Genomic DNA, 27,723 nt, shown 5'->3' on the forward strand with positions numbered 1-27,723 from the left:
GGCAACACTTTATTTTATGTCCGTTGCATTATATTGCCAAAACTTTTGGGAAGCCTGCCTTAATATGCACATGAACTAAAATAACATCCCATTCTTAATTTATAGGGTTTAATATGGAGTCTGCCCATCCTTTGCAGCTATGACAGCTTCTACTCTTCTGAGAAAAGGCGCTCCACAATGATTAGGAGTGTTTAAGGGAGTTCTTGACCATTCTTCTAGAAGCACATTTGTGAGGTCAGGCACTGATGTTGGGCGAGAAGGCCTGGCTCGCAGTCTCTGCTCTAATTCATACCAAAAGTGTTCTGTCAGGTTGAGGTCAGGACTCTTTGGTGTGGAGGAACTTGACTGGCCTGCACACTCACGCATCCATGTCTTTATAGACTTTGCTTTGTGCACTGATGCACAGTCATGTTGGAACTGGAAGGAACCATCCTGGGAGCATGAAATTGTCCAAAATGTCTTAGTATGCTGAAACATTAAATGTTCCTTTTACTGGAACCAGGGTCCAAGGGTCCAAGTCCAACCTCTGTTGCACACCAAGTCCACACCATAATCCCCTTCCACCAAAATTCACACTTGACACAATACGTTCTCATGGCAACCGAAACCCAGACTCATCCATTAGATTTGCTAAAGAGAGAAGCGTAATTCATCATCCCAGAGAACATGTCTGAGCACTGTGCGCCTCAGCATGTACTGACCCCGCTCTGTGATTTTGTGGCCTACCACTTTTTGGCTGAGTTGCTGTTGTTCCCAATTGCTTCCACTTTGTTATAATACCACTAACAGTTGACTGTGGAATATTAAGTGATGAGGAAATTTCCCAAATGTACAGGTGGCCTATCACAATACCTCACTTGAGCTCCTGAGAGCGACCCATTCTTTCACAAATGTTTGTAGAAGCAATCTGCATGCCTAGGTGCTTGATTTTATTCACCTTTGGCCATGGAAGTGACTGGCCCACCCGAATTCAATGATTGTTTCAATACTTTTGGCAATATAGTGTGTTACATGTACTTACCATATTGATTACAGTAAATTACATACAATTCACCCGCAACCAAATACTAACCCTATAGTAAGTGCATGTTGTTAATATTACTTTAATATTCTGTAATTACACTGTAACAATGACACCTTAAATTGTAACCAGATTTGGTTTAGGTTAGTTGCATGTAATTCTGTATAATTTATCGTTAATGGAAAAAAAAATGGATATCTAATCTCTAATCAAATGCCACACAGCTTTATATTCAGTGAATAAATATCAAATGCTGTCAAAAACAACAAACTGACAAGAATGAGACTTTATTGGATTTATGTGGAGTTTATAACACTAAGATAAAGGGCAGTTTACACATACAATTACAAACAAACATGTGATTTGTATGAGCAACATGATTACCTGTACAAGATTTCATACATGGTTGGTTTGTGTATTCTCAGTGCATAGGCATTACACACAGAGCAACTGTTGCACAGCACAATAGTATCTGAACAGGCTGAAACGGAGTAAGGCTGTTTGCTTAAGAGACTGAAAATATACCGCGTTTACATTACGTGACTGTAAAAACCCTCTGAGAAGGAGAATGCTTTCTAATGGAGCATGGCAGAAGTCCAAAGGGCCCCTAGCTGGACGATTTAGTGCACAGTACCACCCCATCCATCCAATCGCATGACATGATGTCCTACAACAGTTTTGAGTTCTTTTCTTCAACTGTAAACAAGAGGCACTTTGTGGCAACCACAGGCATCATAACAACATATTGCACAAATCAGCTAAGAAAGAGTGACGTGAAACATATACACTGGCACCTTTGAAGACGTTTTGTTTTCCATTAAAGCTGAAAATTTATTTTTCATGCTGCCTGTGAGCTCCACACACCCATGCCACCTACAGGATGTCTGAGGGTCCGTGTGTTAAGGTACTGTGGCTAAATTGTCAAAATGGCAGGTGATGCGTCTCATTTCAGAGATGGGCTGAGGCGTAAAAGGATAGTTCACCTAAAAATGAACCATTTACTCATGTTGTTCCAAACCTTTGTGACTTCCATTATATGCACAGACGCAGAAGAAAGTCAATGGGGTCCAAAACAACACTAGGTTTCATTAAACGGACAAAAACAATTCTTCAAAATACCTTCTTTTGCAATGTCATGACATGAGGGCGACAATATGACAATTTTTGGAAGAACTATCCCTTTAAATCGAAGTTCATCATGCGATGCACATTAAATCGCTAAACAGAGTACATTTAGAGTGACTACCTGCAGAGGGTCTTTGCCAGAATGTGAACCAATACTTTCATAAATAGTCGCTTTATTCATTTTTTTTTTCTATTTTATGCTTTCTTTAAAAAAAAAAAAAAAATTATAATATTTTCAGTCATTAAAAACATTTGATTCTATTGGGATGCAAAGAGACCATATTTATGTCTTTTCACCTCTATTCTCCTACTTGTGATTGCTGTAAATTTCCAGAAAAAAAAAAAAAAAAAAAAAACTGTGGACCGCTGACTGAAACCCTGCAAAGACCTGTAACAGTGCAAATGTCTAGTACAATATGTTGCTCTATTATAATAGCTTTAAATAAGTCAGTGCTTGGGCAGAATGGTAGGTATCAAAGCAGTAGAAGAGTAAGCATTGTCAACTTCAAGTAAGGCAAAGAATACCTCCCGTGGGCCCCGCCTCCTCTTCTGAACACAAAGAAAATTATAAAACAAAAATGATCAAGCTTAATTTTGGCAGGTTTTCAGTGATGTGATAAAATGTAAACAAAATGAGAATCCTTGATAGGCTTGCTTTTATTCCTGGATTGGTTAGTGTACAATCTCATGAAGGAAGGCCAGGTCTCCTCCTCACGTGAGGGAAACGTAATCTTTCTCTAAAGGAAGGCGAGATGTACGGTGTGCGTGTGCGTGCGTGCGCGCGTGTGTGTAGAGGGCTGGTGAGAAGAGTGAAGCCTGAATGTTAACAGTACAAGAAAGGCAGCTTACTCACTACCCTTAGTGAAGATTCTTGCCCAAGAGACTAAGAAAGGTTTTTTTGTGTTTTTTTTGTGTGTTTTTTTGGTCTGGCCACATCAGCCAGGTGTTAAAAAAAAAAAAGATTTGGCATGCTTAAAAGAAAATTATACATTTAAATATTCTCATATATAGGGCTTTAATATTTCTGAAGCAAGCACAAGACTTTGTGTAAAATCCATAGCTGCACTATGCTCATTCCAAAGAGAATGAGGCCTGTTCAAGAACAAGAAAAAAAATAAATCTAAATGAGCTAGTGAGGGACACTAACTTGTTGGAAACTAATTTGTTAAGCACATCAGTGCAACTAACAGTTACGACACGCACCGCAGTGCATTTAAATGCTTGCACCATGAGGTTTTCTCCGAAACGACTGTGTACTGTGCATTGTAAGTTTGCAGTTTAGCAAGCACCATTGCTGGATAAATGATACAGATTTCATTAGATCATGCATGATAAGGCTACAAACATGTTTATAGGGAGCCAAAGATCTGACGTCTGGAAAAACAATGTGAATGCTGTTGAATCCAAATCAAAACTTGCATCCAAGGTTGATACATTCAGAAAAGGGCTTCTCCACGTTGACATGCATTACATAAGCTGACCTGTGATCACCGTAATGAGCCGTGGCCATGGGAGCCCTCGCGCAAGATTGATCCGTATCCCACAAGAGTTTTATGACTGACGCTAATGTGAGCTCAAACCATGAACCTTAAAGAAGTGAAACAGAAAACAAAACCATCCTGTGAGAACTGATTTAAACAAGTGGCAACTTTAAAGGGGGAACTTGTGAATTATACATAATGAAGCGTCACTGAGGGACTGTTAATAGATTAAAATCCCATCCGCAGAAGGATGACTTCCTCCCAAATACAATCAAATTGTAAATGACTTTAGAAACCTCTTTTAGAAAAACATTGTATACTATTTATTTGACAACATGGAAACTGATTCCAATAACATGCACACCTTCGATCAACATTATTGCAACACTGGTTTCCCTGTTGTGTTGTGTGTTTGCATTAAAAAAAGATAAGGGGAAAAAAAATAATACATGGAGCTATTTGTTGTGTTAACTGCCAAGGTGTCATGTAGTTTAAAAGGATCATTACCACCTCCACTTTAGTAGTGGTAATAATGATGAAAGCAGACCGAAAAATTCCACTGCACAACAGAGCTCGACTGACACGTGGCGGCCTTCCAGCAGCATGAGAGGAGTTTCACAGTAGGTAGGACAGACTAAAGAAGGACAGACATGGCGGCATGAATGCTGATTAAAGCACTGGCCTTGGTGTCAACAGGTTGATGGAGCAGCAAATTTCGATCTCCACTGGATTTCTCCCATAAACGATCTCCCACCCTGACTGGGTTTCCTTTCTTGTTACGGCATGAACATGTATTTACATAATAGCTACTGATGCTGTTTTTTCCACGGAACATCAGTGTTGATACTTCATGGAGAGGGGCAAATGAACAAAAGAAAAATTGGTCAGCATTTTTGTCCCTAAAACAGGTGGCGTTTTGTGTGACGTGTGTCCTACTTCTGCTTAAGGAAAAAGATTTAAAAAAAAAAAAAAGAAAAAAGAAAAAAAGGGCGGGGGTTAAAAAAAAAAAAAAAAGTACTTGCTTTCAGTTCATATTCAAGTTTTCTCCTTTATACAACTCTATTATGTATGGTTTCTTTTTTCTTCCCATAAAAATATTTCAAACTTTAGTAATCTGTTCTTCATCATACTGTTCATTTTCAGGGTCCGAGTCTGTTGTGTCCGAATACCGGTAATGGTCCGGTTCATTATCGCTAACATCCGGGGTTACAGATGTAGAAGTGCTGGCCTCCGAGTTGGGTTCCTCCACTGTTTTTGTGAAGTACAGCTTCACCTAAAGACAGAGAGAGAAAAAAAAAATTTTAGCCTATTGAACAATTTTAGATTTGTACATTGTAAATTTGGATGAGCCTACCGACACAGTTTAACACCTGAATAAATAGCATTTGAATGAGCACTAGAGCTTAACACACCTTGAAGTTTGGAGAGAAGTATCGGTTGGCTTTATCCTTATTGGCTTTATCCAAGTCGTTCTTGGTTAAAGTCAGGATTAGATAATCCTTGTCATTCTCTCCCCGTTCTGTTGTTTGGATTCCATCCAGTTCCTTCACTAAACCTCCGTTTTCAACCTTCTCTGAGCTCTCCTCTGGTCCAGGGATAAAGAAGGTGTTCACCCAGAAGTGAAACATCTTGTCCTGTTTAACAAAAATAAGTAAATAAAAGCTACAATTAGGTAGTGTAATAATATAAATTAAAAAACAAAATATTTATTAAATAATAGTAAAAAAATAAGTCTTTGATTACAACTCGCAATACACCTGAATGAATCATCATGCCCTGATGGAGTTTTGGTTCCCTGCCACTGTCGCCTGTCGGCTTGCTCATTTGGGGACACTAAACTTTTAATCTAAATTATTCAACTAAATATACAATAAAATTAATTCATTAGGTCTTAATTCATTGTATAAACTATATCACTGATCAGCCAACATTGTCGTTATATGATAAATTAATATAACTAATTAATTAATAAACTAATTAATTCATATCACTTTTCTCCATAACGACTGTACAGTCAAATCAAATGTTGTTGCAATATTGTTCTTTTTAACACTGTGAAGCTGCTTTGAAACAATTGTCATAGTAAAAGTTCTATATAAATAAAATTGACTGGACTTAAAAACATATTTAAAGAAATTATTTAAAGAAAATGTTAATATTTGAAAGCCTAACACCTAGTCCACACTGAGCAGTTTATAGCTGGGTGATAAGATACCACCCAACCATGCAAAAAGCTGTTCTGCTGCTGCTGCGAAGACTTACTCCTTTGTGAAAAATCTTAAATTCAAAAATTCAATTCAATAAAGTTAAAAAAAAGAAAAGAAAAAAAAGTGACTTTAATAAAGTACCTCATTTGTATTCATTCATTTTGCATTTCATTCCATGTGTAGTATTTCTAAGTACTTCTATCACTACATTAAGTTGTATGTTAACATTAATGTCTCTTTGTAATCAATTTTATTAATTAAAAATCATCTTTGATCACCAAAATGACACATTTAATCATTTTCTTCCTGTGAAAATTTCTTCATGCCTTAAAAATAACTTGAATGTAACTCTACACCCTTGCTTCATTTAGAATATACGCGGAAACATGAATATGCAAATTAGCCCCGTCTCCACTCAATCCCACAAGCTGGGAATACCTGATCCACTCGCTCAACTTTACTGCAGTAAACGCTGCACAATGGCAAGTGGAAATACTGGTTTAACTTGGTCATATATGTTTGAACCAGAAACTGAATCAGAAAAAGAAGAATGAGCAAATTATACAGGTTCGTCCACAATTCTATGTATCAGAATGGTAATGTGTATTATGGATCGCTCTCTACGTCACACAAATATCTGATATGATTAGCTTTTGGCTTGACTACGTTATCAAAGCGCTAATGTGTTGTGATAATGTTACACAACCCATGTTCCTGTTCGCCATCTCAGAGTCAGACAGCGGCCTTTTAAAAATCAATATCCTTAGAAACGCTTAGAACATTAGAACGTCAGTGGAGCAAGGCATATAATTCATTATTACATCATAATATGGGGGGGGGGGGGGTCCACTGCCGTTTTAAGGAGAAATACACTGCATTTGCGTTAATTGATACATTTGCACATGGTTTGTCTAACACCACATAGGCATATCCACTAAAACATGATTTTCACCTCGGGGGGTCTTTAATGCACTGTGAACTAACATGAACAAAGTGTAATTTTTTTTTTTTTAAACATTAACAAAGATTAATACATGTTGTAATAAAAATGATAGCTCATTGTTAGTTAATACATTAAAGGGGTGATGAACTGAGAAATCAACTTTCCTTGAGCTTTTGATATATAAAAGGTCATAATAGATAAAAGATTATTCTGAAAGTTTCAGAGCTGAAAACTTTTTTTAGTCAAAGAAAAGCTTTTATAAGCACTATTCGCATGGGATTCGTATTATCTAGGGACCTCTGTGATTTAGAAATGACTCCCCCACATCTGAGTTTTGCGTGGCGCATTCGCACGGGATAAGCAAGCCTGTGATTTTACTCGAATTTACTGACTTCCCGGATATGATGTCAAGACATCGTTATATGAAATCTTAAACAGGCATCGATGTTGTTTTGATTATTTTACAGTAGCCTAATAAATAAACAATTTTGTTCAGTTAGCGAACAGAAGCCATGAACTGAGCACAGACCAACGGCAGGAGTCAGATGTCATTTATCATGAGTGAGAAGTTGACAATATACGGCGGAAGATTCAGTTTCAGAACTAAATGTAAAAGCACCTATTTAAACAAGCTTGTCATTGTACTGTACTGTTCTGTTCTGTTTTTCATTAAGAACAGTATTGATGTTAATATTAAACACACCATTCAATCAGATTACTCCCAAATTGATACTCATTCTAAAGTGAAAGCATAATCCGTGCGGGCATGGCTGCACGGGAATTCATAACGGTGCGCATTATGAATGCAGACATTATTCTTTGTGAAAGATAAAGATAGAAATGCTCACAGGAAGAAAAAAAAGCTTGCAAAAATATTATACGATCCGCCTAATCCTGGCCAAATCACAGAGATGTCGATTCGCACGGGACTAATATTATCACAGGACCTCGGTGTTCGGCGAAATATGGTAGGTAATTTGCGGGGGAATTTTTACTTTACAAATTACAGACATGGCCGATTTGCACGGGATTAAGATCACAGACATTCTCTGCAAATATTACAAATCACCAGAGGTCCCAAGATAATACTAGTCCCGTGTGAATGGGGCTATAGACACCAGGCCCAGAAAATTATCGCGGGCTTCATCAGCTCCTCATCGCGCGACAAAACACACCTCTACAGAAGATCTAATTCAGTAGCCCCCTTCCACCGACTCATGGAGCTGATTGGCTCACAGCCAGTAGCAATAAACATGTGGAAGAAGATAGCAAGATATTGTGGAAGAACACAGTCGCTGCATAAGCTTCCTTCGGATCATAATATTAGGAATGTGTGCTACTTCATTTATTTTGAATGAAGTCCCAGCTCATGTGGGGAAGACCGTTTGTGTGTTCGCTTCATTTCACCACGGAATTGTTTGTAAACAAGTCTCAAGTGCTGGATTTGCAGACACAATGTTAAAAAAAAAACAATAAAAAAACATTTTTTATTGTAATAGTACTAGTCCTGGGGCTTTGCCAAACGGGCTACCAAAACGTACGTCCGTCGGCAGAAATTCTTTCTTGATCTGGGCATGCACGTGTGTGTTTCGCACTTATATCGACCAATCGTACGGGTGCGGGCCATGTAATACAAACGCGGGTGGATGAGAAATAAATAATTGTGTTTCTTTGATAAAGACAAGTTGCAGTTGCCGCTTTCAAAATAATCTCTCCCTCACTCTCCAGTGCTGCACGCCCATCAAAACCTAGCGTTCAGAAGACAGCCTAAAAACTAGTGTAGAAAATAGCCTATTACTTACTAGTTGTTTTTGAATGTAAAAACCATACAAACATCATAAGTTGACCTCAGATAACAGGTTAAAAAAAGAAAAGCCAGTTCATGACACCTTTCACTAATATTAAAAATCAAACCTTATGGTAAAAATTTATCCTAATTATATTTATTTTGTATAATATATACATTATACAAACTATACATAGTTTGAATTGTTTGCATCGATGATTATTTCACTTTTCTCACTGTAAAGATGCACTGAAATAATATATATTGTATAAAGAGCAATTATAAATAAAGATGATAATATATAACATTTGGGTTGAATTTCCAGCAAAAAGCACTATATTGGGATATATAACATTACCATGACATCAAATTATTTTTACAGTGATAAGATTTAGGACATGACATCCATTCCTACCACCAAATTGTGTCCCCAAAAGAAGGATGAATAAATAAATGAATGAATGAATTAAACATTGCATCTTGTAGTTGTAATTGTAGTACTGAGAAAGTGTTAAAAAGATGCATAAAGAAGAATCAATTAAGATCTGCAAGAGCTGTTTGGGAACTGACACATACCTTTTTCATCATCTTGTTCTGCTTGTGGAAGAACTCCACCTTGATGTCTCCACACACAGGAAGTGGCTGCGGAAACTCAAAGTACATGTATTTTTCCTCTCGCCTTGTGTGCGCTGGGTTAGAGGTGTGGATTTTCACCTTCAGCTGGTACACCACAAACTGAGGATCTGCAAAATAAAATAAGGTGTAATTGCCATTCTAGCCATGTGCGACAGACAAATGTGAGCTTATGCATGTTAACGTGAAACAAAAGATAAGCATAGAGGAAAACAACAGGATAGAAACAGCAGAAAAACTGATACAGAAAAGACAAAATTTAACAGTGGCATGCTAAGGGCCCAATTCTGAGAACAGTTGACCCAGGACCAAACTTCCCATCTGCCTCAGATGGGACATCACAAAAGCGGCATTAGGGGCTTTTACTTGTACAAAATAATTTCCTATTATCACTGTAAAGCTGCTTCGAAGCAATTTGTGTAGTAAAAAGCACCATATAAATAAAGTTGACGTGACAAACATTTTACAATAGCAACACTGGCTAGGCTAACAGAACAGAAAAATTAGAAACATTTTTAAAAAAAGCTTATGTTACCCCAATGCCAATTGGTTTTTCTGAACCCATGTGGAATCTGCTCACTCTTGCTTTTTACAGCAGAATCCCCTTGGAGAAAAAGAAGGAGATTAAAGACTGTCCAGTGGCCTGGCCAGAGCAAGAGAGAGGACACTTTGAGGTGAAGAAACGTTTAAACAGAGCTAAAACACCACACGCATGCAGAGTTTTAACAGAGCTGGACTGAAATATTAATGGCCATAAAGGGTATTGAGGAAACTAAGTGCAACATCAATTGGAAGCCCTTTATCCGGGAGGTACGCTCTTTAAATCAAAATGTTAAAAAAAATACTTCACAAGTTGTTACAGACCGAACAACCAAAAAAAAAAAAATGACAATAGTTTCAATTTCACACAGTAGGTGGTTGTCTAAAGCATCATAAACGATCTGTCCTGGAGCTGTGAGTCTTTCTGTCTGTGACGAGTACAGCAGGCTTGGTCAGTGTCACCAAGAATGTGTTCAGAATAGGGCCCAGAGGAAGTACAGTCAGAGACACATACATGGATGCAGTGCTACAGCGCCACTGGACAAACTCGCACTCCAAGTAAAGGGCTGGCCCTTTTGAAGCAGAGCAGCCTGGAAAATCTTTATACATTCTTGACACTTTTCTATGAATATGACAGAGCTATGTGCTTAAAGTACATATAATAGTCCAGGAAGTTCACATAATAGTCCAGGAAGTACATTAAGTCGATCAGGATAAAGGTTAAATGTCTAGATGCATAGAAAAAGACAGAAGTTTGAATTTGAAAGGTAGAATTTATAGCAGCTGAAGCAAAAAGGAAAGCCATAAGCAGCCATGAACGCTGTTTGGTAAAGAACTGTTATGATGGAGAAGTGTGTGTGTGTGTGTTTGGCTAGATTAGGGGGTGAGAGACTTGATCTTTATTTCCAGAGACCCTGTGTACACCTGGTATTAATGTTTGAAATAATCAACCACAAGAGGACGGCGCTAAAATAAAGGTATAAACGAAGGTAACTTAACAGAAATTTATTTGTATAACCATTTTGCCTACTCCCACATTTAACAATTTAGAGGTGGCCGCTAGGATCATTTGATATCCTGTCACATCCTACAGGATAGTTTAATATCCTATCATCTTAACAAGTATGAAATGTGACTGCAAGCAGCCATTAAGGGTCCAAGCACAAAGGCAACATAAGAAGTCATGCCAGCATGGTTGGGAGATTCAGACCAACTACAGCAATGAGCAATTAAAAAACATTAAAATGATTTCAGGAAAAGGGGCTGGAAAAAAAAATCAAATACAGATCAGTAGAAATATGATTTAATGGTCTATCACTTTCGACCAGTAGGTGGCGCTGTGACCAATTTGATGTGGTGTGGTCACAGAAAGGCACCAATGAAACATTTAAAGTTTGATGTCTATATGCAAAAGCATTGCAGAGGCAAGGCCTCAGAGTCATTTTGGTACTCGGTAGTACCCACGTAAAGAGTTTGGAACCCAACCCTAGTATCAGTTAAAAAGAAGAAAAAAATCAATATCGGTCGATCTCTAGTTCATGTATGTTTATTTTGTGTTTTTCATGTTTATGCTATAACTAGTATTAAAGCCAAAGAGATGATCAGCTCATGTGTGCTCCGTGCTGGCACTTCTAATGTCACAAAGTATGTCAATATAAGATTTATTTAATTAAGATTTTTAAATTAAATTAAGATGTATGACACTCGTCTCTGTATGATTTTCAGAGAGTAATAAATATAAAATTTGGATGTAACTAATTTGATGCACATCTTTTTGCACGCTGCCAGCAAACTCCCTGTGTTTTAACACGTGTATCAGATTGACATTTGCGACTGCCGCAACCCATGTGAAAATATGGCTTCAAGTTAGAAACGTATGTGCCAAAATTGCATTTGTACATTAAAACTAATGCTTCCTGAAGAACCTCCAACTCACCTATTCATCATCAACTAAACTAAAACAAGACTTAAACGGTGTAGGTTGTGAAGATTTAAAAGAATATACTTGATCACAAAAGTTGGAAAAGACTAGCCACAAAAGTGCCAATTAATATCAGGTGTGCACAGTGATACAGCTCACCTAAACATTTGCGATTAATCACCCGATATGGATAATGCAAAATATAAACAACAGTGCCAGAAAGATAAAAAGACAAAGTACTTACTGCAGGTCCCTCCACTGAACATAGGCACTGTCTCAAACACCATCTTGTGAAAGAGCAAGGCCACAGGTTTGTACTCCAGCTTATTCTTCAGAAGGTAGCTATAGTAGTACACATATCGCCTCTGACTGGGAATAGTCACTCCCTGTGAAATGGCAAACCCACAGCGTTAATGCTAACATCTCTGTGGGCTCAAAAACACCAGATTTGAGTCATTAAAAGCAACATGATACATTTGCAACATACTTCTGTAGTATTACTTCTAAAATATTAGTTACAAATAAAGGTTCCAAAAGAGAGGTTTTTTTTTTTTTTTTTTTTTTTTTTTAAGCAATGCAATAGAACAATTTTGGTTCCCCAAAGGTGAAAAGTTCTTAAAAGAACCCCACTTTTTTTAGTGTAAAGAATATTTCAATTTGAAGAATCTTTCATGCAAGTTCCAAGGATTTTAAAAGGGCTTTTCACACTGCGTTTAACCCTTATTGCTTAATGAATCATTATTCTAAACACCACTTTTTAACCCTGGGTAAAGGGTACATTTGTAATTTAGAAGCGGGGTTAGCACAGCTTTTTTACCCCTGGTTATGAAACCCTGATATGGAGCAGGGTTAGCACCGCTTTTGCAGTGCCAAATTTGTGCTGTATGAAACGATAGTGTTATAATGTTAAAGCTAGAAGTTTTGCAGCAGACAACGAAAGGTGTACATATTTGCAGTTTGTTCAGTCACAAAAACATTGTATATAAACAGTAAAGTCAGGGATTGAGAAAGATGACAAATGCTGACCGGACACGCAACAATTTGAGTGATGAAGAGCGTTTCGTTCTTATCTTTTAAGTTGGGTTCTCAAAAAACAAAACAAAAAAAAACGCACTCATGGGTCTATATATCACATAATAGTCGCAATAACCTGGGGACAAGAGAAAAAAATGTGGACTTGGAAACAGTGCAGTTGAGCTCTGTTGACATTAATGTGAGTGAGTGAGTGAGTGAGTGAGTGAGTGAGTGAGTGAGTGAGTGAGTGAGTGAGTGAGTGAGTGAGTGAGTGAGTGAGTGAGTGAGTGAGTGAGTGAGTGAGTGGCAGACAGACTAGCGCAACAAGACAATGACAGAAGCAAACATTCAAACATAGCCTCAAACATAACTTAATTCCCTTTGCAGCAGTAGCCTACGCTGTCATTTCTCTATAAAACTCAAACGCAAAGACAGAATCAGCACGATCAGTGATTGTTGTAAAGTCGGTGCGCGCTATGAAACAGCCCGCATCTGAACAATCAAATGTACACAAACATCTTTATCAAAATGACCGGCTTGGAGAGTCTCTTAAACACAACACAGTTGTCGTCTAAAATGGACATAGTTATTATGAATATAGTTGGGAGAAAATGTAGTCCATCTTAGTGCTGAAACGACGCGTCAAATACGTCGACAATCGTGAAATGCGTCGGTGCGTTGTGTCATTTTTACACTATATAAAAGACGCACGCATATTCGTTTAGCTGCATATCCTTAAGTTCTCTCTCCGCCCTTTTGCGCGTCTCTTACTCACTCACACACACACTCGGTGCGTTGTATTCGACCGTAAAACAAGTTATTGTATTTTGCCGCATTTAGTATGACAGCTTTTAAAACCAGAGCAGTTGAATAACAATTGCGACACGCCTTCATCACGCGGCCGCGCGCGGTCACGGCGCTCATTATAATTCTAAACAAACCAGCGCGGTGTCTATCAATTACAGACCAGTGTTTCCCAGTGTTTAAAGGTGCGGGGACGCACTTAACGTTACACCGCGGGTCATCTCACACCTGATGACGCATCTTTAATATGGGTTGTAACTTAATAATGCTGTATGTATGTTTCTGTCGATGGATACACGTGCTGACTCCTCAGGTAGGCCTATACACTACAACAAAAGCGATAATAAAAGAAAAACGTGGGCAAAATGGTCTCTCTTTGTAAACTTTATAAAACGCATGCGAGTGCTGCCGTACGTCCGAATATGAGCAGTCATTTTCACTGTCATCAACCCCGTAGCAAAGGAGACTTGAATGAGAAGATCTGTCTCTTTCAAAAGTTATCTTTCAAATCCTGTGCTTAAACGGACAAACTCACACGAAAAGTATGTCAAAATGTCATAGCCTACTCTGTATATGCCTTAAGTGAACTTTATACAGAAAATACGACGACTATCATTGGGTCTTAAGACATTCGCATAACTGCGAATTAAACAACCAAATGCAAAGAGAAAATCACTCGGAGCTCTTGAATGAATAACTTCAGCTTTAATAAGCATTATTTTGGCTATTTATGATAAACTATGCAGTGTTATTTTACATTTGATTAGTAGAAGTCTTCCTGAAATGAAAGCACTGTGTAGGCTGTGTATTCTTGTTAAAGGTCCCATTCTTCGCGTGTTTTCAAAGCTTTGATTATGTTTACAGTGTGCAATATAACACGAGTTAATGTTTCGCGTGTAAAAAAACCCAGTATTTTTCACACAATTTACTTTTCTGTATACCGCTGTTTCCTCTGTCCTAAAAACGGCCTGATGATTTCCTTGTTCTATGAAGTCCCTCCTTCAAAAATACCTAACGAGTTCTGATTAGGCCAGCGCTTCCCGCGCTGTGATTGGACAAGCAGCTTAGCACGTTGCCCGGAAAGGTCCCGCCTCTTATCATAACGGGTAGATACGCGCGCTCAATGTTATTGCAAAAATTTCTATATTGCCTTATCAATTTGAGTCGGAATCAGACCCGGAGAATATCGAAGAGGATCGATTACAACCTGCCCAGGAAAGACTTTTGCTGGATGTTTCAGAATGGTAAGCTGTCTATTCAGTAGTTTAAACTGATCATTACAAACACCAACAATCGATGACATCTGAATGAATTACTACACTTTTATATGCCAAGTTTTTCGGATTAGTTTCAATTACCATCTAACGTTAGTTAACAAAGCTAAACAGCGTTGCACTTTGTGTCATGAGTTACATAAACTGTTAAACGGACCAACTTAAATAATAAAATACACTTACCGGTTGTGGTCCATAAACAACATAGTTTTAAATTGTGATTATAATTTTCCGGAACCGAGTTAACCATAAACTGTAGCCATTGATCTCGTACAGCGTCCGTGGGAAGGCCAAACAAAGGTGATTTGACTCCGGGATGAAAATAACAGCGTTTCAATGGTATGGCGACAAACACACTCTACAAAAACAACGCTTCCTATTCTCGACCTGCGAGAGCAAAAGGACAACGCCCCCGAATTTGCGTGTTCTTGTGGGCGGAGGGTTCGTCAACAAACGGTTTTAGTTGCGTCATTAAAGCAGGAAGTGCAGGGCTGTAGTCCAAACCGACCGTTCGCTGTAGGCTTTGAAAGGGAACTTCTGTTAAATATCTCGCTTGGCATTGAACTTTGAGCTTTATAATTTTACAGATATTATTTATGCTCTAACAGCAACATTACACACTAACTAAAGGTTGAAAGATGGAATCGCAAAGAATGGGACCTTTAATTGTGTGTGTGTATATATAATCTCAAAAAGTACCGATAAGAATACCGTTTAAGTGGCGGGCCGATAAGCAGTAACGGTAAGAGTAGTAATACCGTTAAAATCTTAACGATACCCATCCCTACTCACATCACATGCAGAGAATACGTTTTCTGCATTTCTCTGTGACCCGAGCAACTCTGATTTTTAAAGCGTGAAAATTGTTTTCCATCTCACAGCACAACAGACTATACACTTATTGAAATTGCAGCCTTTTGCGATTTGATAAGAGCACTAGGCCATATCACGCTTTCAATATTTGTTCATTTGACAGATACGTTGACAATGCAGTAGCCCAAAATACAAATTAGAGATCTGTTATGTTATTATGAGTTTATGAAAATTACGTTTTTAACTTTGTATGTCTTTTTTTGTATGTCTTTTTTGTTGTTTTTTTAGGATTTAAGACAAATCGTGAAAATTCGTCAGTCAACCTATTCTGTAACTAACATGTATAACCAATCCCTTCAATGTGCGGGGCAAGGCTTTTTCTATAATTATTTCAAGGGATGCTGATTTTTAGATGGCTTAATAGCATTGTTGATAGCATAACCAAGCCAAAAACTAATCATATCAATATCGTGTTAACTTTTCTTCAAATTCTGAATGGATTATATATACAGCATAGTTAGAAAAAGTTATTCAGTCATGCAATGAGGTTTTTTCTGTCTTTTGTTTTTTGATTAAAATGACAGACAGCAACAGGAATATAAGGCTGCGGTCACTTTAAGAGCTTATTCATGGATCCAATATACCATTATACAACATGCATTTTCTTTTTCAACTATTTACATACCAAAGCTGACTCTGTCTACCTGAATACTCAACAGCAAAGGTATTGACTTTGTGCATTTGAACACTCGCTGTCTTTTTAGCCTCTGCCGTGTCACTATATATGTGACACTTCATGAGAATTTACTGTCATTTAAGAAAACTGTCATATCATGAACACAGTAGGGGTTGAACGACTTCTGAATTTTTGAAGTCGACATTTATGTGATGAAAGTCAAATTGACATCGACTAGGTCGCTGATGACTTCATTAATGAACAAATGTGCTAAGCCTGAACCTTGAGCTGAGATGCGAACACAGATTTTCTTGAGCACAGGACAGCTATGGCACATCACAGCACTGCCCATAAGGTTATTGCTTCTACATAACAGCTTTTGTATCAGTCATTTTGGGTCGTTATATTTCTCACAGATTTCTGCTCGTTCTGAATAAGATACAGATAAAGTAGCACAATAAAGATTACATGTGAATGCATTAGTGAGTGATTGTGTGTGAATTGATTAATTCTACTTGCTCTACGAATAGTGAAGCTGTGAGTTTTAGTTATCAAGAAATACAAGCTAGAACTTTTCTGTTTCTAAGCAATTTTTTTGATAAATCAAAGAAAAGTGTCGACAACATATTTCTGCGCTACTGAATGGTTGTGTGTGAGGTGCGCGCGATCTCCGCGTGATGTGTGATCGGCTATGTGTGTGCGTTGCGATGCAGCACGCATTAGTTTAGCGCGATAATTAACTTCCGTGTACAATAAGCGTGCATTCTCCCAATCAATTTTGAGCATCCAGATGGTATAATCAAATATGTCAAATATGTCTCAGATACTCAAAGCTTTTCACGGCAACCCGTCAAAATAAAAGTTTGGTGGTACTACTACTACCACTTTTAAACAGCATGTAGCCTTTAAATGTCTATGTACTTATAATGATTATCATCATGAATAATAAAATCACTGTATTAAATAAAATAAAAAAATCTAAATAGTTAAACAAATAAAGGCATTTTGCTGTGGTACCGAAACTGATACAGAGAACTAAAATTTCTATGGTATTGGTAGACTACTAAAATGTTGGTATCGTGATATACCTGCGCACCACTTTTATAGATCAGTGATATCAGCGCGAAACCTGCATGAATGAGTAAAATTATGGTATAAACACAATACCCACAACCCTGCACCAAAATTCAGGTCCTGTAACACTGCATTCGACCGGAACAAATTAAACGAGTGAATGATATGCAATTTCATGTCTTCTTTAATGACATCACAGAGCTTGTGGTCTCTTTTTAGATCATCAAAACCGGTTCTAAAGGTATATCAAAACTTTTGACCTTGTGATTTACATTTCTATACAAAAACTTAATTCAGAACTTGAGTGAGAACTGTTTTTTGGGAAAAGGAAACAACAAAAGCAAAGTAAAATATATGTACGTCACCTTCTTGTCTCTGGTTCTAACTTCACCATAGAAGTCCAGAGCCTCTTGTGCTTTTTTGAATTTGCCTCTGTGTAACAAGTACGCACAAATCATGACACCCGTACGTCCCTTTCCAGCTTTGCAGTGAATGGCAGCCACATGATTGTCATTTTCACTGAGCCACTTATCCAAATCTTCACAGAAAGGCTTAATAAGCTCTAGCTGAGGAGGATTGTGGTCTTCAAACGGATACTGTGCAACTGCAAGAGCAAAATAAAGAGTTAATTGAGACCTTCATCATCATCACCACAAAAAAGATCACATTTCAGAGCCATCTGTAAAGAGCTGATTTCAGCAATCCGAGTATCTTACCTCTGCAGTTAAATTTGGCAGTATCATAATGTCTTTCTGCACATCTAAACAATACAAAGAAAAACAGATAAGTACAAAAGTTCAATGCAACACTTTTCTGCTAGTGCCAAGAACTTTGCATCAATGCCAAAACCAACAGAAGATTCTGAGTTAAATAACAGAACTATGTGCAATGACAATACCCTCCATTCACAATGATCAAACAGCTTGTTTTTTTTAAATCTTCAATTGAACATTGCATTTTTTTTTTTTTGCTTTTATAACAGCAAACTGGAAGAAATATTCTAGCAGTAAAAGCAGTTAAATTAAAACCAATTTACCAAACCAATATAATAAAACTGAAGTTTATTGAAACACTTACAGATTATATATCTTGTAATGATTTTTATGCTTTGAGTCGAGGAATCTGCAGAAATAGGACAAAAACATTGTTAAATTTTGTTTGAGGAACAGTTCACCCTTAAATAAATAAAAAAAAAACCTGTAATTAATTACACGCCTTCATGTTTTTTCCAAATCCTTTATACTTTAATGGAATCGGATAGACTTCTGTCCTTCCACCAAAATCGGACGCTTCAAAAGGTTAATGAATTCAAGCCCAAACATGCACGCATGACAGAAGAGAACAAACCTCATTGGTTCTTGCATGTCAAGCAAGTACGACTGTCAGCTATATTTACATATTTTATGTCCTTTATCTATGTGTACTGATCAATGTTTATGTATGAAATAAGCATCATATCAAGTGATTCTGTAACTTCAGAAGATTTTGTATTTTAATCTCTTAATGACGATGAATGGAACTCTTATGGGTTTGGAATGGCATGAAGGTGTCTTTCTACACTCCATAAATTACACTTCAATACACATGATATTGCCTAAAGAAAAACATCAACAGGCAATTTCGGCTATAAGTCTTAAGCCCAAAGTTTACATCTTTTAAGTGTACGTTAGCGTATGTGTATGGTGGAACGCATAGTCACTCAAAGTATACTCAATTTGATATTGTGTGTGAAAGAAGGCAATCGATGCATCGGACCTCTGTAGAAAGTTTCATCTTTGTCCATTGTCTGTGCTATTTTTCTCCAGAAGTTATGACCAATTAATATGTGTTTGTATTTTTTTTTTTTACTAAATTTGTGGCTTTCACATAACCCCCTCACACAAGCACACAAGGCAGGCATCTGGCGTTATTGTTGCTGGGGTCTCCAGTATTTTGTTGTTGTTCTGTCTCTATAATTTCACTTTCTACTGTGAAACAACGGCCCATGCCGGTGTTTTCACCTTGTGGAACAGCTGCTAAGTGCAAAAATTCAATGAGCATGCGCAACTTTAGGTGTAAAAAGCACACGTGGTTACAAAAAATGGGCGGCGCACATCCTATTCGGATGATAACATTTCCGTCACTCTCACTGTAGGTGAACCCTTACGTAAATGTCAAAACTGATGCATACTTTGGGCTTTCGACAAATGTCATCGACAAACTATGAATGGCTAGGAAAAAGTTGTTTTTTGTCAGAACAGAATTAAGCTAAATTAAAGCACAGACGAGGCTAATATTTACTCTCAACCGATTTACACCACAAATGCATTTATTCATGACTGTAGAATGGCAGTCTACCATTAGTTACATATTTCTTAAAATGTCAATAAATGTGACCACCACAATGCAAACTCAAAGCAGTGCAAGAGGTCATTTCAGAGGTTTAGGATGCATCGTGTGACAGGCCTAGTCAAACACAGTTGTAAATATCACAGCAGATTTAGCCTTTTTTGCTACAACATGGGTTGTAAAGGTTAAGTGACTCACAGACATGGAAAGGTTATACTGACCAAATCTCAAGAGACAATACAAAGTGAGTACTTACCTGACGACGTCATCTATGTTATTTCTATAAACTCCCTCAAGTCTTTCAGCAGGAAAGCCCATGGCAATAATATTGGGATAAATATCTGGACAGCAGTGTTAGGGAAATCTAGAAAATACTTTATGAAAACTGATATGGACACGAAAAAAAGAAAAAGAAAACAAAAGTACAATCATCGAATTAAACATGAACCCATTTTTTTGGGTCCACTGGTTGCTTGTCTTTCACAATTATAGCAACCAGATAAACATTTTTTTTTTCAAAAACTAAGGCAATGTTAGTGAACAATGAAGAACAGCAAAATGCAGGAGTAAGAAAACGAACAAACATTAAATCCCTGGTTAAGCCGAGAACTTCACCAAAGTAGCGCTTTACTTTTTAGTTGTGCAATGAGAGCTCAGATAACAGAATTCTGGGTAATATAGAACAGATGGCTCTCGCTGTAAGAGACCAATGCATAGACCTCTAACCCAGAGGGCCACACAGGGGCACTAAATAAATCACACTGTGCCTCAGCCCTGCCTGGAATCACTTTCCTTCCTCACCTTTCCATAACGAGTGCATCACTCCTTCAGCCTGACATACACTTGCAGATCTTTATTATTAAAGACAATCTAATCAGACCCTAATAAGGCAGATGAGTTACAGAACTGATAACAGCAGAGTAATTCTAATAATATCTATCAAAGAGACTCAATTGTTTAGAGCTAGTACTTCAAAATGTAACTTCGGAAATACATCAAAATATTAGTTGTTAGATCAATCACGATCACATTAATTCGAATCCAAATTTGTAACCTTTTTTACAATTTCCCCCCAACAATAAAAACATTCAATGATTTCTGACAGAATGTTCAGGATTCTAAAAAGAAAAAAGCTGTCTGTACTAGATGATGGTAAGAAATGTCTTCCTGTGTTCTCAGATGGTGTAGCATGTGTTTCTCACTCCTGCTATGGCAAACTTGACATTTCAGCAAAGTGAAGGACATTTTTTTGACGGATATGGATAGCTCAGAGAAGGTGTTATTCTTATAAACCATAAAGAGGACTTGGTGTTTTATTTTATTTTATATGTCCAAATATCAGGTTAGAAAATAGTAAAAAGTTTAGGATTCACATACCCATGATAAATAGTATGCATGTAAACTGTATGTTAACATGTAAAACATGCTATGGGTCTGCAGTTTTAATGGTCCAGATTCTTTGAACCAAAGTCTAAAGGCACTAAACAGAAAACCACATGCGTTTAGTAAACACCAGATATTGTAACATTACAGCAATCAGGATATTTATCAATAACACGTGTTGCTCTTTTTAAGAAGCCCCCTACATAAATTACCAGACCAAAATATGCAGAAACATTGCATACCAAAGGCATCTAGCTTACAATATGTGCAAAATATTCAAATTCAAATCAGCATGACCTATTTGGTCAGAGTAAATCTGACCAGATCTCTAAAAATACATATCACGCATTATTGCATAATCAGTGTACACTGAATAAGAGAATCATGAAACTAACTGGTCGCAATAATAAAAGTCTCAACAATATAAGTCATTTCCTGCAAACATTAATATGTGGTTCTCTGATCTATTGTTGCAATTTACCATGCCAAATTAACATTTTATATATATAATATAACAAATATATATATATGACCTGAATGCTGTTTTTTTCAGATGTCAATAATGATTTGTGATTGAGTCAATAGCAATATAAATGTCAAACTACTATTTCTAATTAGAAATCTAATTTATTAAATTATAGCTGTTTTAAAGAAAATTATTAATCTATTAATTATGAATAAATTACCAGAGTCAGTGAAAATTCTGGCAGGGCAAATATAAATTTAAAGAAAATCCTTATTGTTGAGCTCTGTGTACTTTTCAGAGCAATAGCTGTGCAGCCTTCGTGAGGCCAGTTTCTCCATCCGCTGATGCTTTGTGCCAATTTTAATCTAATCTAGAACAAATGTACATGAGCTACAGAATTAAAAAATATATAAGTTTAAGTCTGGTAAACATGTTTAATGATAATACAAGTCTCTTAATAACAATGCAAGTCTTGTGGACTGTGTAGCTTTATCAGTATAAAGGGACTGGAAGAATGAAGTCATTCATCATATTTATTCTTTAAAAACGTGTGAGAATTTAGATGCCTGCATTCCACTTCACTGACTGTGTGTGTGTGTGTGTGTGTGTGTGTGTGTGCGTGTGTACCCAATAAGTGCACAGCATGATGCAATGCATGTGTCAATATAGTGAACCCAAACACCATCTGAGCAGGAGCAAATCAATGTCCATGCAATCAATTCATTCACAGGTTACTCATGTAATACACTAAAGCTTAATAGCATTCTTGTTTAGTGTGAATACACCAAACATTTCAAAATTCTTGACAAAACATGCACCAAAAGAATGGCAGATCCCTACTGCTATTGTTATAGTGCTATAAGAAATAACTTCACCTCTTTAATGATTTTATCCTGCCCTCTACCTGTCCTTCCGACCCTTTTTCTCAATGTCTTAAACCTGCTTTTTTGTATATTACAGGACAACAACGAGCAGGACCGTTAGGTAAACAGGACAAGCATCTCCAATAACGTTGAATCACTAAAACAAGCTATTAACCCACTTATGCTTAGCAGTTCATCTTCACAATAATCAAAAAACCAAAAATGTAGCTGCGCTTTAAAGTCACAAATGACATTGACATATGACACATAACAGTGAGCAGCCAATGACGTTTCTGAAATAAAGCGCAACAGAGGGAGTCCTCTTCAACAGGACTGCATGAATCCCTTCCTGCCATTGCATTATATTATATATATATATATATATATATATATATATATATATATATATATATATATATATATATATATATATACACACACACGTTTCCTTTTGTTCGCAAGCGTGTGAACAGACTCATTTCTGCTTAATCAAAACTAACCCAAGTTGAGCGCGAGGTCTATTTTCTGCGAGCAGCTGATGCAACGGCTCTTTGTGTGACTGCTTGTAAATTTCATCTAATCCATCGCATTATATAAGCCAGCAAGACCTCTACGCGACGCATCTTTTGTATTAAACCCCCAAACTGCGGCTTTCGTGCGAGAATCCTCGAGTTGAAATTAACGCGTTTTGTGTGCACGATTACAGATTCGCCGTCAATCGATATACCAGATTACGTAAGAAGGGGAAAATGACATCTTACAACTTCGCTGTCGTTGCTTTTATTGTAGTCTACACATGCAACTTGCGGGGGAAAAAAACTGAAACTGTTACAAATGAAATGAGTGCGCGTGTAGTCTGTTGATTTTCTGTCCACTAGATAACTTGGTTAAACTGACAACTGACATGAATCTAAACGGCGCTGACTTAGACTTGATCCAGTTACAAAAACCAATAGATCTAGATCATGTCAAGATCCAGTCGCCGACTACGTGCCAGTGCCAATAGTTTCTGCAAAGCAGAACAAAAATAATAATTTTAAATAAACAAGCGCTCGTTTCCCCTGTATCGTCTGATGAAACGTCAGATATTTCTCGATTTAGAACAAGATGCAAGCCATTACCTTCACTGCAGACACTGGTTTCTACACAATAGACAGAACAGGGACATTTGATTGATCAAAGAGGATACAAGTCAAGTCCAAATCAAACCCATCTTCCTGGTATCTCCTTTTGTTTCGACTGACAAATTCCTTTATGATCGCAGCCATTGCTGTGAAAGGAGTCTTTAGGGTTTTGAGTGTAAGAGGGAGTATTGTTGCTTTCCGACGATACGTCGTCTTTATGCTCTGCTGGTTTCGCAGTCCCCCTGCTAGCTAGAATGCAGTCTGCTGTGGCTCTCTCATCAAGGGCCTTGCTCCAAACCACCACAGGCCCGGCTTCCAAAATGCCCTCCTCGGCTCAGACGAGCCCCGGGTGAAACGATAAGCAACTTCCCACGTCTCGAATTGCAGAATTTCTAGAGAACGACAAGTCTCTGGTCGCACTGTAGCCGCCGTGATTGAGCGCAAAGGCGGAGAGAGGATCCTCTCCGGGCGCTTCCACGGTTGTCAGAGCCCCGCTCGCACTCAGCTCGCGCTCCGTCTAGCCGCTAGCTTCAACGGCTAGCTTGCTAGCTCGTTTACACATCCTTAAAAAATAAAAGCCATCGAACATACAACAATCCAAGATGCCCAGGTCCCAACACATGAAATGAAAGGTGACAGCCTCCACCAAGAAATTAAAAACTCGATATTTAAATGTCGCGCAGGAGCGTTCTCCGGTCCGGTCCTTTTCCTTCACTTCTCCCCTGTTAAACTCTCAAACTTCCATCATGGCTTCCCATTGAAAAAAGGTGACGTTCGTATAGCGTATTCATCCGCTGTGCCAAATAGTTCCATAAAAACAGCATTTTATAATTATGCCAATGTTTTTTCTGTATTTAAGAATATCAATACACACATTAGTAGATACACATGTTAAACTGTTATAACATTCAATTAATAAATACATTAACTAATATATTTGTATGGTTACAGCAAGCGGAAGAATACATATACCACAATCGGACTACTTTTTGTTCCAGGGTCACGTGTGTACAGAAATGAGGGAAGTTTCTAATATTTTATATCAGATTTCAAATCAGCTATGTAGTTATTACGCACAAGTTTTCCTATTTTCCTTTGAAATACTTATTTATTGGGTTGGCACACCATGACTGAAAAAAACAACATGTGGCTGTATTTTTAAAACAATAATGTATACGTTGAAAATATCAGAATGCATCAGGCCTACCCCCCTCACCAAGTGCATCTATAACCCTGCAATAGAAGGCAGGAAATTACTGAAATGCTTACGCAAGCAGAAAACTAAGTTACTGCATAAAGGCACAAGCACACCATTTGGTAAAAATATAAATGAAATTATAGAAATTAATTGCGCTAAAGTATGATGCAAATTTAATGTATCCATGTATCGGTGTTATATGCGTGTTCTGTTCAATTTGCTCAAATGTGCATTTTGCCCCAAGGATGTGGAAAGATCTAGTTGTGTTTCAGATGGCAAATCGTTATTATACAGCGCCATCTGTCAGAAATATAATGAAAGTTCGTGGGTATTACAATTCCCTATATTAATTTCCAGTAGCTCTTTTTAAATGCTTTCAACAGAGCTTTGTTAATATAAATAGCTTAAAAAATTCTATAGATAGAAAGCGTTTTGATTTTTTTTATAAATCTTTAAAATAAATAATTTGCTTTAGGCTAAATCTTACAATGCAGCCAAACCTTTTTTTTTTGTAATTTAACAAATATGTTGCAGTATAGGATGTATATAAAAATCTTGTCATTCTCTTCTAACAATAGCCTAGCAACAAAATTACCAAATTGATGCTCATATTTTGGTGTTTTAACCATAGGTTGAATATTTGGTGCTGGAGCTGTATCTAAATTTTTTTTTTTTTTTTTTTTTTTGATATATTTGTTTGTCTTTGTTTATACTATATTATCCCTCTCTTTGGTAGCCCAGCCAACATGTGTATGTGGGGCTTACATGGATTAAACATGGGCTACAGGGGTACAGAGTGGGCATGAGCTCAAAATGGGCATCTTACTGGGGCCCACTTAGGTGAACTAAGTAGATCCCACAAGGGCTCCCACAAACCCAGATGGGCTCCCCATGTGGGACCTAGTTGATTCACTAATGGGAAATTAGTACATGGGTTGAAAATGGGCTACTCAGTGGTCTAATTCATTTATAGTCAGGACAAGTGCAAACACAGTCAATTCCAAAGGTTGATTGGGTAGATAGTACACAAATATCACCCTTAAAATAATTTTATATTGTTATTTTGACATACACAATGTGACTTCAATCTAATCAAAATCTTAAAATGCCAGCACAATTGCAATTTTACCAAATATTCTGCCATATAGTGGTAGCAGGCATCAAGAGCATCCGACCAATAAAAGAAAAATGTTTTTAATACAAAAAAAGTCAACCTTCAAATATTTATGTTCAGTTATGCACTCAATACTTGGTCGGGAATCCTTTTGCAGAAATGACTGCTTCAATGCGGCGTGGCATGGAGGCAATCAGCCTGTGGCACTGCTGAGGTGTTATGGAGGCCCAGGATGCTTCGATAGCGGCCTTAAGCTCATCCAGAGTGTTGGGTCTTGCGTCTCTCAGTTTTCTCTTCACAATATCCCACCGATTCTCTATGGGGTTCAGGTCAGGAGAGTTGGCAGGCCAATTGAGCACAGTAATACCAAGTGATTTACCAGTGGTTTTGGCATTGAGCAGGTGCCAGGTCGTGCTGAAAAACGAAATCATCTCCATAAAGCTTTTCAGCAGATGGAAGCATGAAGTGCTCCAAAATCTGATAGCTAGCTGCATTGACCCTGCCCTTGATAAAACACAGTGGACCAACACCAGCAGCTGACATGGCACCCCAGACCATCACTGACTGTGGGTACTTGGCACTGGACTTCAGGCATTTTGGCATTTCCTTCTCCCTTGTCTTCCTCCAGACTCTGGCACCTTGATTTCTGAATGATATGCAAAATTTGAGCAACAGTCCAGTGCTGCTTCTCTGTAGCCCAAAAGTGGCTTGACCTGGGGAATGCAGCACCTGTAGCCCATTTCCTGCACACGCCTGTGCACGGTGGCTCTGGATGTTTCTACTCCAGACTCAGTCCACTGCTTCCGCAGGTCCCCCAAGGTCTGGAATCGGTCCTTCTCCAAAATCTTCCTCAGGGTCCGGTCACCTTTCTCTTTGTGCAGCGTTTTTTCTCTGGTTATCTTATTCTTTATGCTTATTTTTTATGCTTATTCCATTTCCTGTTGAAATCTTCCTGTATTCTTTGTTGGCTCTTCTTTGCCAATAGAGGGTATATTGGTGGGCAGACAGAGATCAGAATGTCACATGTGACGACTGTTATGTTTCTTGAAAGTTTATACTGTTTGGTGTCCTGTCGCAACCCATTCTCACTCCCAAGGCGTCAAAATCCGAAGCATGGTCAAGTGCCTTCTGCTTCACAATGAAGATGCTAAAGGGTCCCTTGGCGTAATTTTTCGACGCGCTGGGTGCTCCATTAATTTCAATAAGAAACATTTGGCGTCATACACAGACTGGGTATGGGAATATTATCGTCATGGTGAAATTTATTTATTTATTTATTGAAATTATTTATTTTGTAGGTCAATACAATACAATTTGATTTGTTAAGCACATTTAAAACAACCGAGGTTAGCCAAAGTGCTGGACACTGACATAATTGCAACAAATAAAAAAAAAACACATAACATGAACACAATACACAGTTTAAACAAGTGACAAACTAAAATAATAAAATGCAGAAATTAACTCTCAGGCTGGTTTAAAGGCCAATGAATAAAAGTGAGTTTCAAGTCGTGATTTAAAACTGTCAAGGCTGGGAGCCACTCTGACGTGGTTCCTGTAAGGAGTCGAGCGGCAGCCTTCTGAACTATTTGCAATCTAGAAAGAGAGGCCTGGTTAACTCCTATATATAAAGCATTACAATAATCCAGGCGAGTGGTGATAAAAGCATGTATAACCCTCTCCAAATCTTTGAAAGATAGAAATGGCTTCAATTTGGTAAGTAGAAGTTGAAAGAAACTAGCTTTTACAGAGTTTATCTGTTTCTCTAGGTGAAGATCACTATCCATCTTTACTCCAAGGTTCTTTACCCCAAGGGAAATAAGTTGTGTCTTTATAAAAGTCTACAATGTTATTGCAAATGAAATATAACAACACCATTAAATAAATATGTTTTTATTTAATAAATGTTGTGTCTTTGTCTGATGATGTAGTTTT

General features: G+C 37.6%; 1 protein-coding gene across 2 annotated transcripts; it reads right to left on the reverse strand.

Annotated features, from left to right (window-relative positions):
* Nucleotides 1-1,292: 1,292 nt before the first annotated feature.
* On the reverse strand, nucleotides 1,293-24,220 carry ptenb (phosphatase and tensin homolog B). 2 transcript variants are annotated; one of them, XM_067430661.1, is made up of 10 exons: nucleotides 23,542-24,220; nucleotides 19,897-19,981; nucleotides 18,390-18,434; nucleotides 18,029-18,072; nucleotides 17,678-17,916; nucleotides 11,902-12,043; nucleotides 9,732-9,800; nucleotides 9,140-9,306; nucleotides 5,040-5,261; nucleotides 1,293-4,900 (listed from the first exon to the last, which is right to left on the reverse strand). In XM_067430661.1, the coding sequence occupies exons 1-10, from the start codon at nucleotides 23,618-23,620 to the stop codon at nucleotides 4,727-4,729; spliced, it is 1,266 nt and encodes a 421-aa protein (XP_067286762.1). In that variant the 5' UTR covers nucleotides 23,621-24,220; the 3' UTR covers nucleotides 1,293-4,726. The 2 variants fall into 2 exon arrangements, with proteins under 2 accessions (XP_067286762.1, XP_067286763.1); XM_067430662.1 differs by lacking the exon at nucleotides 9,732-9,800.
* Nucleotides 24,221-27,723: the final 3,503 nt, after the last annotated feature.

Source organism: Pseudorasbora parva, chromosome 21 (genome assembly GCF_024679245.1).
Source record: "Pseudorasbora parva isolate DD20220531a chromosome 21, ASM2467924v1, whole genome shotgun sequence".
Taxonomy (NCBI): domain Eukaryota; kingdom Metazoa; phylum Chordata; class Actinopteri; order Cypriniformes; family Gobionidae; genus Pseudorasbora; species Pseudorasbora parva.

What these genes read in the sequence shown, in the direction of transcription:
- ptenb (XM_067430661.1), bottom strand. Translation starts at nt 23,620, where the DNA reads ATGGCTGCGATCATAAAGGAATTTGTCAGTCGAAACAAAAGGAGATAC. An exon ending in AACATAGATGACGTCGTCAG is followed by an intron (nt 18,435 to 19,896) that starts GTAAGTACTCAC and finishes CTATTTCTGCAG; the next exon opens with ATTCCTCGACTCAAAGCATA. An exon ending in ACTTCTCTCCAAACTTCAAG is followed by an intron (nt 4,901 to 5,039) that starts GTGTGTTAAGCT and finishes CTCTGTCTTTAG; the next exon opens with GTGAAGCTGTACTTCACAAA.